The 14,081-nt window shown below is 44.9% G+C and overlaps 1 protein-coding gene across 1 annotated transcript in view; it reads left to right on the top strand.

Annotated features, from left to right (window-relative positions):
- Positions 1-13,119: 13,119 nt before the first annotated feature.
- Positions 13,120-14,081, top strand: part of T265_14642 (hypothetical protein) — a gene marked incomplete at both ends in the record, with an annotated part of 12,563 nt that continues 11,601 nt past the window's right edge. The window contains one exon of the mRNA XM_009174577.1: positions 13,120-13,353. Coding sequence (XP_009172841.1) covers positions 13,120-13,353 — 234 coding nt within the window. The remainder of the gene's footprint in view (positions 13,354-14,081) is intronic.

Here is a 14,081-nt window from a genome sequence, read left to right as displayed (position 1 = left end):
CGTGTGGCATCTTGTACTCGATTTGGCAGCAACCGTCAGGTTTGGAAATTCAACTTTCGCTTTCTCAAGGTCCTCTCAACCTACTTAATCCAGAATTCCACGTGAGAGTAGTTGACGCTGACTAGGCTCCTCTTCTATAGCGACAAAACCAATTTGGTCATGTGCATGAATGATTTCCCGCAGGCACGTGGAATCGGTGCAATCCAACTTGTACTTATTTAAACCAGGTTTGAATGACGACTGACTTTTTTGTTAGTGTGAGAAGGTTGGAAAACTTCGATGGAGATTTAGTCTTTAGTAAGTAAAGTCCATCTGTGCTGAACAGTCGAGAAGTACTACCAAACTGTTTTCCTCCCTTTTGGAAATCATCAACAGTGCGGTTTCAAAGCTCCTGATTAGCGTCTCATCGGATGCGCACGGGCGATTATTTCCAACAAGGATGAAACAGTTTCTCGTGTTTTTTCACCATGAATTACCATCATTTAAGGTACGAACTCCCCATGAGTGATCTTCCACGATCTGCTGAATCAGTTTCTTTAAAAGATGTTGCCTGAGAACATCACAAACGAGAGATTCAGCTGGGTTCCAGATAAGTCTTTCGAAGAACCAAATTAGTTTGCAAATGAGTGCGTATTCGCTAAGTGCAAGCAATTTGGCTTCAAGTAGAACATCAGGTTGACGGAAAACTCGGGGAATGCGCCCACATGGTGGGCCCGAATAAGGGCGAAACCAGTCGTGGGTTGTTGAAGGATTTTCAGCAACCTTATCAGTAGTGTATTACGAATACAGATGTTGCCATCTCACTCGCTTTCAACACTTACATACGTGGAGCATGCAAAATTGGCGTGGAGAAAAAATTCAAGAACAGCTTTTACCACCAGTTGGCTATAGTTCCCGAGGTTCCGACTATGCGCTTCTACAAGGGGAGGTTCCAATGAACCTCGGCCGGACCCCTCGTTTATGGTATTCTTCGCCTGGATGTGAGGACTCATGTTTTATTTGGCGCGATATCCGGGATATCGTAGTACACCTTCGGGAATCAGTGCCATGAGGAGAATTGCTAACAGGCTCTACGGTTGCCTACTACCGGTCCGGTCTTTTTGTTGAAGTAGGAATTAAGTTCGATGGAACTGAACCGTTATGAACTGTGTGTCCTGCAGTGCCAACTGAGATATTAGGCAGCACATCCCTTTGAAACGGATCATCAGAAACGAGAGATTCAACCAAATTCAAAGCAAAAGGCCCTTAAAATAAAGTATTTACCAAAATCTGTCAACGTTGGGTTCAAGTAGACCGTAAGGTTGATGGGTACTCGGGGAGTGCATCTACCTGACGAGCCGCGACAGGGCGAAGCCGGTCTTTGCCTGTCGAAGGGTTTCCAGCGAGGTGAGGAGGGCAAAGTTTAATTGCAAGTCTGAGAAGCGTTTCAAACCAACCCCTGTTCAGGCAGATCTTGACGTTATGGGTTTTGGTCGGAATGGCCTCGCCGAACTCTAGTGGTCTTGATAGGATTGAAAGTGAGCTGCTTGGATCAATCAAATCGTTTGATTCCATCACATGCCGTCCCGTCGTGACACCGGAGATCGTGTTGTCGATTGTTTTGGAAGATGCCCGCGACTGGTCTTGCCTTCCTTGGGGCTTATCAGGAAGGCGCAAACATCGAGTTTCCGTCAATCGTATGTTCTGCTTTAACCCAAAATTGAACTGTTTTAGGAGAAATACACTCATTTGCAAATCAATTTGGTTTTCACAAGAGACTCAACTGAATCTCTCGCTTACGACATTCTACAACTGTATGTGCTGCACACAGGCCGCCTCATGATTCAGTTGGTACGACATTCAAGATATCGCAGTATATTTTCATGAAAGAAACTACTCACAAGGTTGCTAAAAACTCTTCGACAGCCCACGACTGGTTTCACCTTCCTTGGGACTTATCAGGAAGGCGCAATCATCGAGTTCCCGTCAACCTCACGTTCTGCTTGAACCCAGATTGCACGAAATTTGACAAGTATGCACATTCGCATAACGATTTAATTTTCACAGAAAACATGCCTTCGAACCAGCTGGAGAATACCACAAACGAGAGATTCAGCTGGGCTCCAGGTGTGTCCCCACTGAAAACCAAATTGGTATGGAACGGAGTTTTCATGTCCTGCAGACGCAAACTCACTAAAGCTGCAGGTGAACGGGTAGGTGGTATTCTTGTAGCTTCCTAGTGGTTGGGAAAGTCTTTGGGTATGCAGTCAATCTGTCACGCCGGTTATTCTGACACTACTGGATCTCGCCACACCTAAGCTGGAAGACTGAAAAGCACCAGATAGCCAGCATTTCTAACAAGTACCCGTGCCCCCGTCATTGAAAGATATTGTTTACTATGCAATCAAAAGGCAGACAGACACATGTGCGGAGGGAGATAACAATATACTGACCGAATATGTATGCATACATAATAATATGCACACCCCACGGCAAACTCAACGAGACAGTGCGGGTCCGATGCTACTACTGGCTTCATGTTAATTACAGAAGCCATCTGGATGAGCTACCCAGTGGAGATTTCGTCCTTGAAGTGAAACTAATCTATTCTGAAGAACCGGCTGTTTTATTCCCATTGGGAACCTCCGTAGTGCGCATCTCGCGAAACTGAGGGCATCGATCCCACGACCTTCCAGTCGCTGATTAAACATCAAAGCGTTCGGCCACGAGCGGCCGATCAAAAGTGCAAAGCATTTGGGTGTGTGTGTGTGTGCACTTGGACAGGATCCAACTTTAATTACCCTTCAATCATGGAATCCACGTCACGTGATCCTATTTCCCAACCCTCACACTGCCAGCAAAGGATCTAGGCTTCCGCGAATCAAAGCTTCTTCGATGAGGACGTATCATTCGGACAAATCGTGGACCGTTTGTTTCTCTACGGCAACCTTCGGGAACGTTAATACATACATCCTGTCTAGGCTGATTTGTGGATCCTCTCGTGAATTTGGTAAGCTTGACTAATGATTTTGTCAGATCTTGGATAAGAATCGCTTTGCAGGCTACTTTCAAGAACTCTAGTGCTAGAAATACACTCATTTGCGAACAGGCCAATTTGGGTTCAAGTAGAACATAAGGTTGACGGAAACTCGGGGACTGCGCCTACCTGATGAGCCCCAAGAAGGGCGAAACCGGTCCTGGTCTGTTGAAGAGTTTTCAGCAACCTTGTGCGTAGTTTCCTTTATGAAAAGTGTAGTACTACCTTGCTCATCTTATAGCGGATGTTTTGGCGGCAACGGCAGAACTTGGTAGACCGGTATTGATTCAACACGGCGCAGATGACATCGAGGGAAGAGTCTAGGTTTTCTCCATGAACGTCGGAATCCATGCAACTGAGTCCTTTGCTTCGAATCTCCATCTTGTTATGTCGAGTCTTCTCGGTTTACCTGCCCCCTCACTGCATTACTTCTCTGAACTGGTTTTTTTCTTCTGAAGATTGTCCGTAGTAAAAAATCTCGTCTGAGTGTCAGGCCGTGAGAATCCCCTCCAAGTGGAGGTCTTTAGCTAGACTTGGAGCGACCAGACACGTCACTTTCTGGTTAAAAGGTATAATTTCTTTTGGCCCAGAATCATTTAGTTGCATTGTAATCGATTTTTGCATCAAATATTACGGTATTTATGCTGTCAGTCACCTTATAGAAGTTGCTTCTATTCAGTAGTATGACCTACAAACCACTTCTAATTTTATCTGTTGGTGAGACCTCTCCCAGTTCATGGATTCACGCTCCAGACTAAAAATCCGATGGAACTAACCATCATTTTTTGAGAAAATTAATTGATTTTTTCTGGCTAGCCCGCTTTTCATTTCTTTTTTCCTCCACAGTGGTTCATCTTTGTACTTCTTGAAACTCGAACAGAGAAAACGCCAGTACGCTTCACAATCAGTTTCGCATGCGGAGCTGCTTGCTAACCTGACAGACGATCAAGCGGAAAACTTGAGCCATCAAATACCATCCATGCTGAAGAGGTTTGTGTTCAGGACAATCGTTTTTATGGCGCGCGCGCGCGCACGCACGTGCGCACACTTGCCATGGCATATTGATTTAAACAAAGAAAACAATGAGACATTTTATCACGGAGATCAAATTACGCCACAGTTTGGGTTTTTTTTCTTGAAGATTAAAAACTGACATGGCTTGTTAAGAAGGCTTTAGCCGGTAGAACCAGACTAGGTGGGAGAAGTTTTTTGTTTCATTGTGTGCCGTTTCGCTCTGGTTTCATTCAAAATAAAATCAAATTTAACCTGTGGTTTTGTATGAATACATGCATACATTTTCCCAATCTTAGTATCTGGATAGAAACACATTGAAACGTCTCGCTATGAATTTTTAAACTACCTTAGAAAAGCTGCAGAAAACTCTTCGACCACTCATGATCGGTTCCACCTTTTCTTAGGGCTCAGCAGGTGGGCGCAGTCCCCTTTATTTCGAATACCGTACCAACCGGAATATGAGGCGGCCTGTGTGTAGCACATTCAGTCGAAGAACACCAAAAACGAGGGATTCAGCTGAGTCTGTCGTGAAAACCAAATTGATTTGCAGATGTGTGTATTTCTCGAAAACAGTCCAATTTGGGTTCAAGTAACACATAAGGTTGATGGGAACTCTGGGACTGCGCCTACCTGATGAGCCCGAAATGGAAGGGCGAAACCGGTCGTGGGCTGTCGGAGAATTTTCAGCAACTTTGTGACTGGTTTCCTTTATGGAAACAGCCCAGAAAGAATTCCTATATGTGTCAACGAGATTTTCCTATGGTCCCAGATAATCAAACCAAACCGAAGCGCAAAAGCTGACACCTTGAACTCACCATGAGAGTACTCGTACAGAATTCAGGACAAATGGGTGTAGATTATTCAGGTATTAGTAAAAAAAATCTTAGCAAGGCTGCTCGAAAACGTTGGGTTGCTTTCGAAATAGTACACTGGAACACTCACGTATTTTGTTGACAGAGGGAGTCTAGGCAACCAATCAGATGGCGCAGCTTCCCCTTTGCAGCTGAACTGCATTCACTTATCGGCCAACGCGAAATGTATTGACGGGCAATAATAGTTTATGACAAGCCGCCAAAGAAAATGGCAATGGTGTTGAACACTGATGTCATGTTATCGATGATGATGATGATGATGACCACGTGACAGTCCCATCTTTGTTGGTAGTTTTTGGCTGTACACAAACCCAAAACCTTTTGAATAGAATCCGCACCTTTTACCAGCTATGCGCAACTGATGTTCAGTGTGATCAAGCCGAAACTGATCGTGCTTCGCACCATTTTTGACCCGATCCGGAACTTCACGTGAGGACGCTTTCCGACTTGATATTTTGTCCTGTCGGTGAAGAAAGTCTGCGCTGAAAAGTGCCCCATTGAGAGTTGTCACAAGTGTGCAACTTACGAAAATTCTGTCACACTACTCTCATTTGAACGGTCGTCCTCCTGTTCTGGCGTTATTATTCCGGTGCGTCCCCACCAAAGGGGGGAAGCACTAGACTCGAGTTTCTCCCACAGTATTAGAGCTCATCAGCAGTGCATATCCAATGGCCGTCCCAGGATTCGAACCCCGGACATCTGACATGCGAGGCGCGCGTGTAACCACTACGGAGAATCACTAGGGAATTTCGATCCCCCGGACATCCTGATGAGTTGTTTGAACATCTCCTGGAGTGCAGAAGGATTTGTTTCTAAATCTCTTAACATGAAGCGTTGGTACATGGGGGAGCCGGGACAGACGATAAGGCCTTCCAATAATTTGCGTTTGTACAGCAGCTAAACAACATCTTTTAGCATTGATGTTCTCCTACCGACGGAGCTGTTGTTGACCTGATCACCGAGTTTGGCAGTTAACCCGCAAACGTCTGGTCACCAAACGAACAGAGACTATCCGTGAAAGGAAGAAGGCCTTCGCTGTGGAGTTATTTATTCGGAAATGCCAACTGACCGGTTACAGACCATTGAACAGGGCAGCAAAACTCTAATCTGCATCTTAGTTACAAAACCTGGACACAGATCTTCTCCCGAACGAGTCTTCCTAGAGATTCATTGCCACCACTCATTCGTCGGTCAAATCCAAGCAAATGTTCCAAAGTGGCCCCACGAATTCCGCAACAGAATTCCCCTTTTCAATCGACGCAAAGCAAAATTCTACGAACAACCCATACTACTCGCGTGCCTCCCTAATCAGTAGTATCACCGTTACATCCGCACACTGGCTGACGACTTGTTTGGTGATGAACAGTTTGTATGCTGATTGCCAAGCTTGGCGAACTGATCAACAAACACCTGATCAACAAGCAACAGACGCATACGAATATTTCGGCGCAGCTCCGGACGTTTCACGATTGCGGGCCTTCGCCTACCAACAAGCCCCCAAAAGACAACAACTCCACAGTCCTTGGCCTACACTCATTTGCAAACTAATTTGGTTTTTCGAGAGACTCACCTGGAACCCAGCTGAATCTCTCGTTTGTGATGTTTCTAGGCAAATGAATGTGCTGCACCAGGCCGCCTCATGTTTCAGTCGCTACGTTATTCGAGATATCGCGATACACGTATATATTTGTAATGCACTACTCATAAGGTTGCTGAAAATTCATCGACAACCCACGACCGGTTTCACCCTTCTTGGGGCTCATCAGGCAGGCGCAGTCCCCGAGTTTCCTATTTCGCTCTCCAATTTCACTCAGATACGTGGCATTAGGAGCCCCACTACAATTACAAATGGTCAATGACATCCGCCAATCAATAAGAAAGGAACTACACAGGGAGAAGTAATCACACTGTTTATTAGCCTTCATGTCCGCACAGCTGTGTTCAACCGCCGGTGGGAAAGTCGCGGTTTCTAAACTCCTTAGTGGAGTTTCGTGAGATGCGCGCTATTGATGATTCCCAGTAAGGAGCACACGGCTCAGTGGTGTTTCAGGACTTTTCAGTATAGTTTGGCTTCACTGAGAGACAAAATCTGACCAGATTGCTACTTCTGTAAAAAAAAACTTTCGTCCTTCTCCTTCAGTTGGTTGCTAAGCTTGAAACTTTGAACGGTAATCTGTGTCAACAAGAACTGTGCAACAGATCGAATACAACCTTAATCAAGAAGGGATTACCCCGGTTTTCTGTGCCAGCATTTTCGTGTGGTCTGTCTAGGTTCGAGTGCCTGTTTGTCTGAGATTATGAGCAAAACACGCAAACTGTCAAAAGCACATTGATCGGCGGACACTCACGTACAAGTGTATCGCCGTATCAAAAACTCCAGGTTTAGTCGATCCACTAGGGTAACGTCGACGATTGTCTAACCTTCAAATTACGCCACAAAGTACGTATGTACAGGCACCTTGTCCTCATCCTATTAAGACCAGATTAACACGTGTGTGTGTGTGTGTGCAACAAGGTGAACAAAATGCACCCAAGTCGAAGTTAATGGAGCGAAGCAAATGAAGGCGTCACCATCACAGAAATTGAAACAACGGCGGCGGTCGGGTGAGAGACAACAAATCCCAAAGCGTATTGGGTAACCGCAAAATGACCTTGAGATTTGCGGGTTTCGTAGAATTCACATCACTTTCGTTTGAACAACGGTCCTCCTCCTCTCATGGTACAATTATCCCGGAGCAGAGAAATGTGTTCAAGCGTAAACACGTTTTCCTGTTCAGACGTGACAGTTCAAATGCGTCCAGCTTGCACCGGTGCAGTATTCCCTATCAGATGTCCGGAGTACAAACCCCAGAACGGCTAAACGCATGCACTGCTGATGAGCGACACTTGAGTCCAGTGTTCCACCTCGCCCCCCTCCTTCGTGCGGAATTGCCAGCCTAACCGCAGCAGGACAGGGGAAGAGTGACGTCACGAGATACAATTAAAGTGCATCCAGGATGAAGTTTTCCTCCACAAAAAACTGAACTCAAACGGCTGGAATACTAGCTCGCTAAATTTCAATTGATTACACATGGGCTTAATGATCAATATAAGGCATTCCCCATGACCTATTGGATGAATCGCGCGCGGATAGACAGTCTTTGAATCGGAACAGAGGAGACGATTACCCTGATTCCGCAAACATTTGAAGATTCCGATGAGCAGTGAAAGGTCCTCAGCATGTCTGCGAAAAGATAGGGCACTTTAGAAAGGCTGAACTGGACTGCGGATCAACTAAACTGACATGCATGATACAATACTACTTATTAGTTTACTGGAAACCGTCGACTGCTTTCGCCTTTCTTGAGGCTCATTAGGTGGGCGCAGTCCCTGAAGGTCTGTCAGTCTGATATTCCACTTGAACATCAAGCTGTACGCAATCGGAAAATACACTCGTTTGCAAAGTGAGCTGATGTCAAACAGAGACTCAACTCCGACTCAGCTGAATGTCTCACTTGTGGTATCTTTGGAATGTGTTGCGATAAATCTGCCTTTTTCTTTTAAATTTGTGCGGTATCCAAGCTATCGTAGCATATTTTCCTGACGGGAGGGTAAACAAACACGCGTTTCGGTGGAACGTTGTGAGAACAGAGGAATGATTCACATCGGGCTGAACACGCATGATCATAAAATGCAGCAAGATTTGTACACTGTCTAGATATAGAAATAACAACATAAGACCACTAATCGTCTAGCTACGCAGTCAAAGTCACGTAATTTGATTTCAAAATCACACGGAACCGTGGTAGGATAGTGGAAATGACTCACTCACTGGCTAAACCCAACACACTACTTATGAGGCTGCTGAAAACTCTTTAACAACCCACGGCATTCTTGGAGCTCAACAGGTAGGCACAGTCCCCGAGTTTCTATCGCCGTTAAGCTCTGCTTGTACCCCAATTGGATGGACCTTGACAAATGCCGTCTCGTTTTCACACAAATTTGTATTGAGAGGAGACTCAGATGGTCCCTACCAATTGAAACATAAAACATTCAATGCGACACTTTCAGCTGGGTCTCCTGTCAAAACCGACAGTATTTGTCGACACTCAATCACTAATTAATTAATCATTATACACCTCAACACCTAATCAGGAGACTGTCTATAGATTTCCTGGTAAATCCAATAACAATGTTTCAGAAGAAACATTTTAGGCCAGCAGGTACGGCCCAACATCAAAAACCAAGCCCATGGGTTACACAAATTCGCCTTAAGGAGACTGACCTCTGTCGATGGTAGAGGAGAATAGGCGTGGTCAAAGCATGCGGCATCTCTTCTGATCTTCTGACCCGACCATTTAACCGTTTGAGAGCCAATGTGACATTCTGATGGATCATTTTCCAAGTCTGTCCGGTTCCAAATTCATAGAATTCCTAGATTTTTGTGCCATCGGCGTGTTGACCTCACTGATTCTCAGTCGGAATTCGATTTGGTTCAGTGCTTCTAAGGGACGGAACCCGTTCATACAGGTGTGGGCTACTGTAATCTCTTCTTCGACTGAGACCACACACGAAATTGTACGTCGGAACCTAGATTACCGAGTAACACGGCGAATTTCCTCATCCATCAGGATTGTGAAATACTCCGATCGGGCATGGTCTCAACAAAAATCAATTGCTGTATGACCGTCTACACCTCTGACCTCGGTATGAGCAGTGTTCAGTAGCAATGGCAATAATGTTCAGCCCTCATCCTTGCTCACTATTTTATCAGGCTGATCACCTCTCCTATATTGTCCTGCTGACCCTCCACGGAGAATTCCGCATAGAATTAATACACTTCTCGTAAGATTGCTGATAACTCTTTGACAGCTCACGACTGGTTTCGTCCTTCTTGGGGCTCATCAGGTCTCCAGGTTCCGTCAACTAAATGTTCTACTTCAACCTGAGTTTTGCTCGCTCCAATTCGATGTCGGAAGTCTCCATACGTATGAAATCCGTTGGCCCCTGTTTCAACTCTGATTTGACCTCTTTCATTTCACCATTTTTTAGTTGCTTTGTTACGCGTCCAGGAGCATATTATCACTGAAAGGTTATTCGCTTGACTCTTTTCAGCTGTATGGTCGGGGGTACACCATGCACCAGCGAGCAGTTTCGATTCGTCAGAACAATTCAGGGTCCTTGCTTCGCCCGAAGCCTGAACAGCAGTCACGGTAGGTGAGATCAGTTGTTGGAATTTCCAACAAACATACAAACTTTATTCATTGTATGATTGTCTACAAGCAATGTTCAACTCAGTCTTGAAGCCGAGTGTTCACTTGGATCATGGACAAGCAATCCTGCGCATGTCCTAAAGTGAATCAGCATGAAACTTGTCATTAGTTGAAATTGTTTGGTTAAGGAATTTCCTTTCAACCGGTTCAAACCTCTTGATTTCACGACTTGAAGCTGAGCTCTGAGTTGATGAACCCTAGGGTAAAGTGTGATGAGTCCTGATGGGGAACAAACAGATGTATCAGTCCAGTTCAGGTCAGCTACTCAGGGGACATGATATAGGCGCCGGTTGTAGCGAGGGGGGCTGTTGGCAGAGAATAAATTCATGTTGGATCGAAGACGTTGGCTTGTTGTTACACTGTGGTCCAAGGATATCTCCTGCTTGTATTTTGAACAAAATGGGATCACTTACAGCGAGAGGGGCATTTATTGTGTTTTCTTGATATAACAAAGTGGTGAATGACCTTCAGTAATTCATCATCTTGGGACTCATCGGGCAAGTGCACCCCCTTCAAACTTGTTTTCTAAATGAACGACAAAACAGATGATGAACCACACTGATTTTCAAATTGCTTGGGTGTTAACTCGAGTAAGTCTTTTGTTCATGATATTCCTTAACTGAGTAGGTTATCCTGAGATCGCTTCGCGTTCCGGTTGGCGCTACATTCAAGACGGAACGCAAGGGAAACTCCTGGACAGCCAACTACAAGTTTTGCCGTACCTGAGGGCCATCAGCTAGGCGCTGTGCTCGAACTGGACGCTGAATTGTACACAGCTGGCAAAACATCCATCAGCAAAGCAATCAACCGGGGGGTACCGTAAACGAAAAATTCATCCAAGAGTGTACTGAGACAGTTTAGTATGCCCTGACAAGCGTCCATAGGCATTTCAATCCAGTCAGGATATTTATAAGACAAATTTGCATCTATCTAAAAAAGTTCACTGTTTTTGCTGACGTCTAGACGTCTAGATGTACGGCAGCGAAGCATCGGTGTTGAACACTGATGTCATACTGTCGATGACGATGACGATGATGATGATGATGATGTTGATGACTAGACCTCATCAAGCAAGCCTTTTTGCTGAATTGCCTGTTATATTAGAAAAATTCTTAACCAGATTATGACCTAACAGCAAAGTCAATCACTTGGCGCATTCACAGCACCAACACCAAAATACCGTCGAAAACATTTGCGCGCAAGGTGTGTAGTACTGTATAGACGTAGTACACTACTCATAAGGTTGCTCAAAACTCTTTGACAGCCCGCGACCGGTTTCGCCCTTCAACTTCGACCTCATCAGGTAGGCATGGCCCCTGAGTTTCCGTCAACCTTATGTTAAACTTGAACGCAAATTGCACAAATTCAATTTGTAGACGCATCTGTATGTAGATTCGATTTTTTGATGGAGACTCACCTGGAACCAGATTATGATGTTCTTATTAGCTGACTTGGTTTGCTCTGGTCAACCTGTACGTTCAGCTTGTTAGGAATCTGACCGTCAGAAACTCTACAACCCGAACAGTTACGTATAGTCGGGTACTTGACAAGGTTGACGGTAAAGCTGGATAATTGACGCCTCATATATGCAAAAGGCCTACACAGAGAAAGAGATCATAGGGGAGAGAGTCAGATGTTCCCCATTTCCACCAAGTTAACTAGCAAAAGTGGCGTACAACTCAGCTTACGCAAAGTCTGGCATCCAGGTGGGACAAAGGTTGATAGAAACTCTGGAACTTGGTTTCATAAGGTTGGTCCCAGAAAGGTCACTACAGCAGTGGGTTCTTGAATAGCTTTCATCAAACTTATGTGTTAAGTTGATCCTAGAAACACTGTGCTCATCATTTATGAAACACAAATTAGGAATTGCTTTAGAGGGTATCCTTACGTAATCCTGTTATCACATACCGAAGGCTATCACTACTAATCAAATAATGATACATGTTCAGCTGCAATACCTTTTTGGTTGTCATACTATACCGATGGAAGCGCGAGTACTGACCTACTGTCAGGCTGTTCAGGTTGATGGGATCAATCGAGATGCAGAGGTCAGATTCGAACCACGAATTACTTGGTAAGTAAGTTTGCACTTTGGACACTAAGCTAACCTCCCATAAAATACGTTGTTTTTGTGCACTGCAATTTCGGTTTTCAGTTTGGGCTGTGACTGTGCACAAATCTAGCGTGGTCGGCAGGTTCGAACTCTTCACTTTCCAAGTACCCTTGAACAGATGGTAACCATAAAGTGGTACAGTGAACCCTTAGGAAAAACAAACAGTCTGAAAAATTTTATATGCAAAATTCCAGTTCTCTAAACAGTAAATCCATGAAAACACTGAAGATTACTTCTCTAAAAGTTGTTTTTTCTGAAAAAACGATGCGGTTCCCAAACATGTTTGGAACCTGGGTGAAGGATTATTTACTCGGTTAGCAAGATTAAGAATGTTGCTCTCGAGGAACGCGGTTTCAACGAGATCCGTCAAGAAACTAAGACTACGGCAGGATAATTGGTGTAAAAGAACATCCACGTGAAGATATTACTGGTTCTCCTACGTGAAGATCTGGACGTTCTAAAGACACAATCATGATGCCTCGACATGAGTAATGCTATTGCCATTGTATGCGTAGATAAGGTAGATTGGGTCAGCCCCGGCAGAAGATCGAAGCACCGAAGATCGGTTCACTTCAAGGGGTTTTGAGTTGTCGAATACCAACTAGGTGCTTTGAGGACGGTAGCAGGTATCCCCGGTTGCGTGGTGGAGCTTTCCTCGTCCCGGCCACTACTAGTACTTCTAATTTACAACATAAAATCAGACTTCCGTGATATGCCTACCTGCATATGTCAGTGAAATGAGGGGGAAACGGATGTCCGATTGTGAATCGGAGCACTGGGGTAAGGCTTATTTATTTTCATGTTCTTTTCCCATAATCTAGAACTTCCACCATGTCGAGGCACACGTAGAAGCCGAGCTACACGTTGACCTTTGTCGGTAACCCTTCCCATCACACCCCATTGCCCTTTTTGGCAGACGAACAAATCCAACTGGTCCTCGATCCGGAAGTTCACGACTATCTAATTCCGAACAATGGATTAATCGGATTTCGAATGGCTGTGATCTCCTATTTCGGCGAACTAAACGAGTCTTCAGCGTACACCTTTGTGGTCGGAACACGATTTCACACATTGATCGATGTTCGGGTAAGTCAGTCAGTAGGAGACTGAAGTTTTTTGGGATAGTGCATACCTGCTCGTAGGACGCATGCTTGAACATTAATAGACAAGACTGCATTTCAACCATAATCTCAAGGGTTCATCGTAGACTGAGTACCGTGGATCAAAAACGAACAGTTGACGATTGCATTTTCACCGAAAAAACGCGTTTTTTCAAATCATTGAATTTGGAAAACCCACATTTTACACCAGGAGTACTTCTGGTTTGGAAATCTCTCTCAATGAAGCTTCGTGAAACACGACTGGTAGATTAGTTATCCCGTAGTATCACACTTAGGGCGACAAACACGGTTCTTCTGGATGATGGAGGAACAAGATGATGATATTGCTAACCGTATCCAGTACAAATGATGCATAGATGGTATTTTATATTTCGCTGGTTCAACGAGATCATCATCACCGTTGTCAGATGTAATAACCGCGTACTCGTCGTACAGTGGTCGTAGCTGCCGCAATTTCGTTCACCGATGATTGGGGGGGAGGTGTGGGTAGCTGCGCATTAGAGGCGGGAGCTGATAAACTGGTGCGTAAATATACACTGTAGGTGGACTGTCAGGTGGGGGAATCGGGAAGGGAGCTATGCATTGAAGGCAATAGCTTGGATGCATGTGCGCCATTAGGGACGCGACTGGGCCATGTCTGATAATGTCTCTAGCCATTGATGTGGCCCGTCTCGCAGTCCCCATCCAGGAAGA

Source organism: Opisthorchis viverrini, assembly GCF_000715545.1.
Source record: "Opisthorchis viverrini unplaced genomic scaffold opera_v5_229, whole genome shotgun sequence".
NCBI classification, from domain to species: Eukaryota; Metazoa; Platyhelminthes; class Trematoda; order Opisthorchiida; family Opisthorchiidae; genus Opisthorchis; species Opisthorchis viverrini.
The sequence above is the reverse complement of the archived record's forward strand: the minus strand, read 5'-3'. Positions and strand labels throughout refer to the sequence as shown.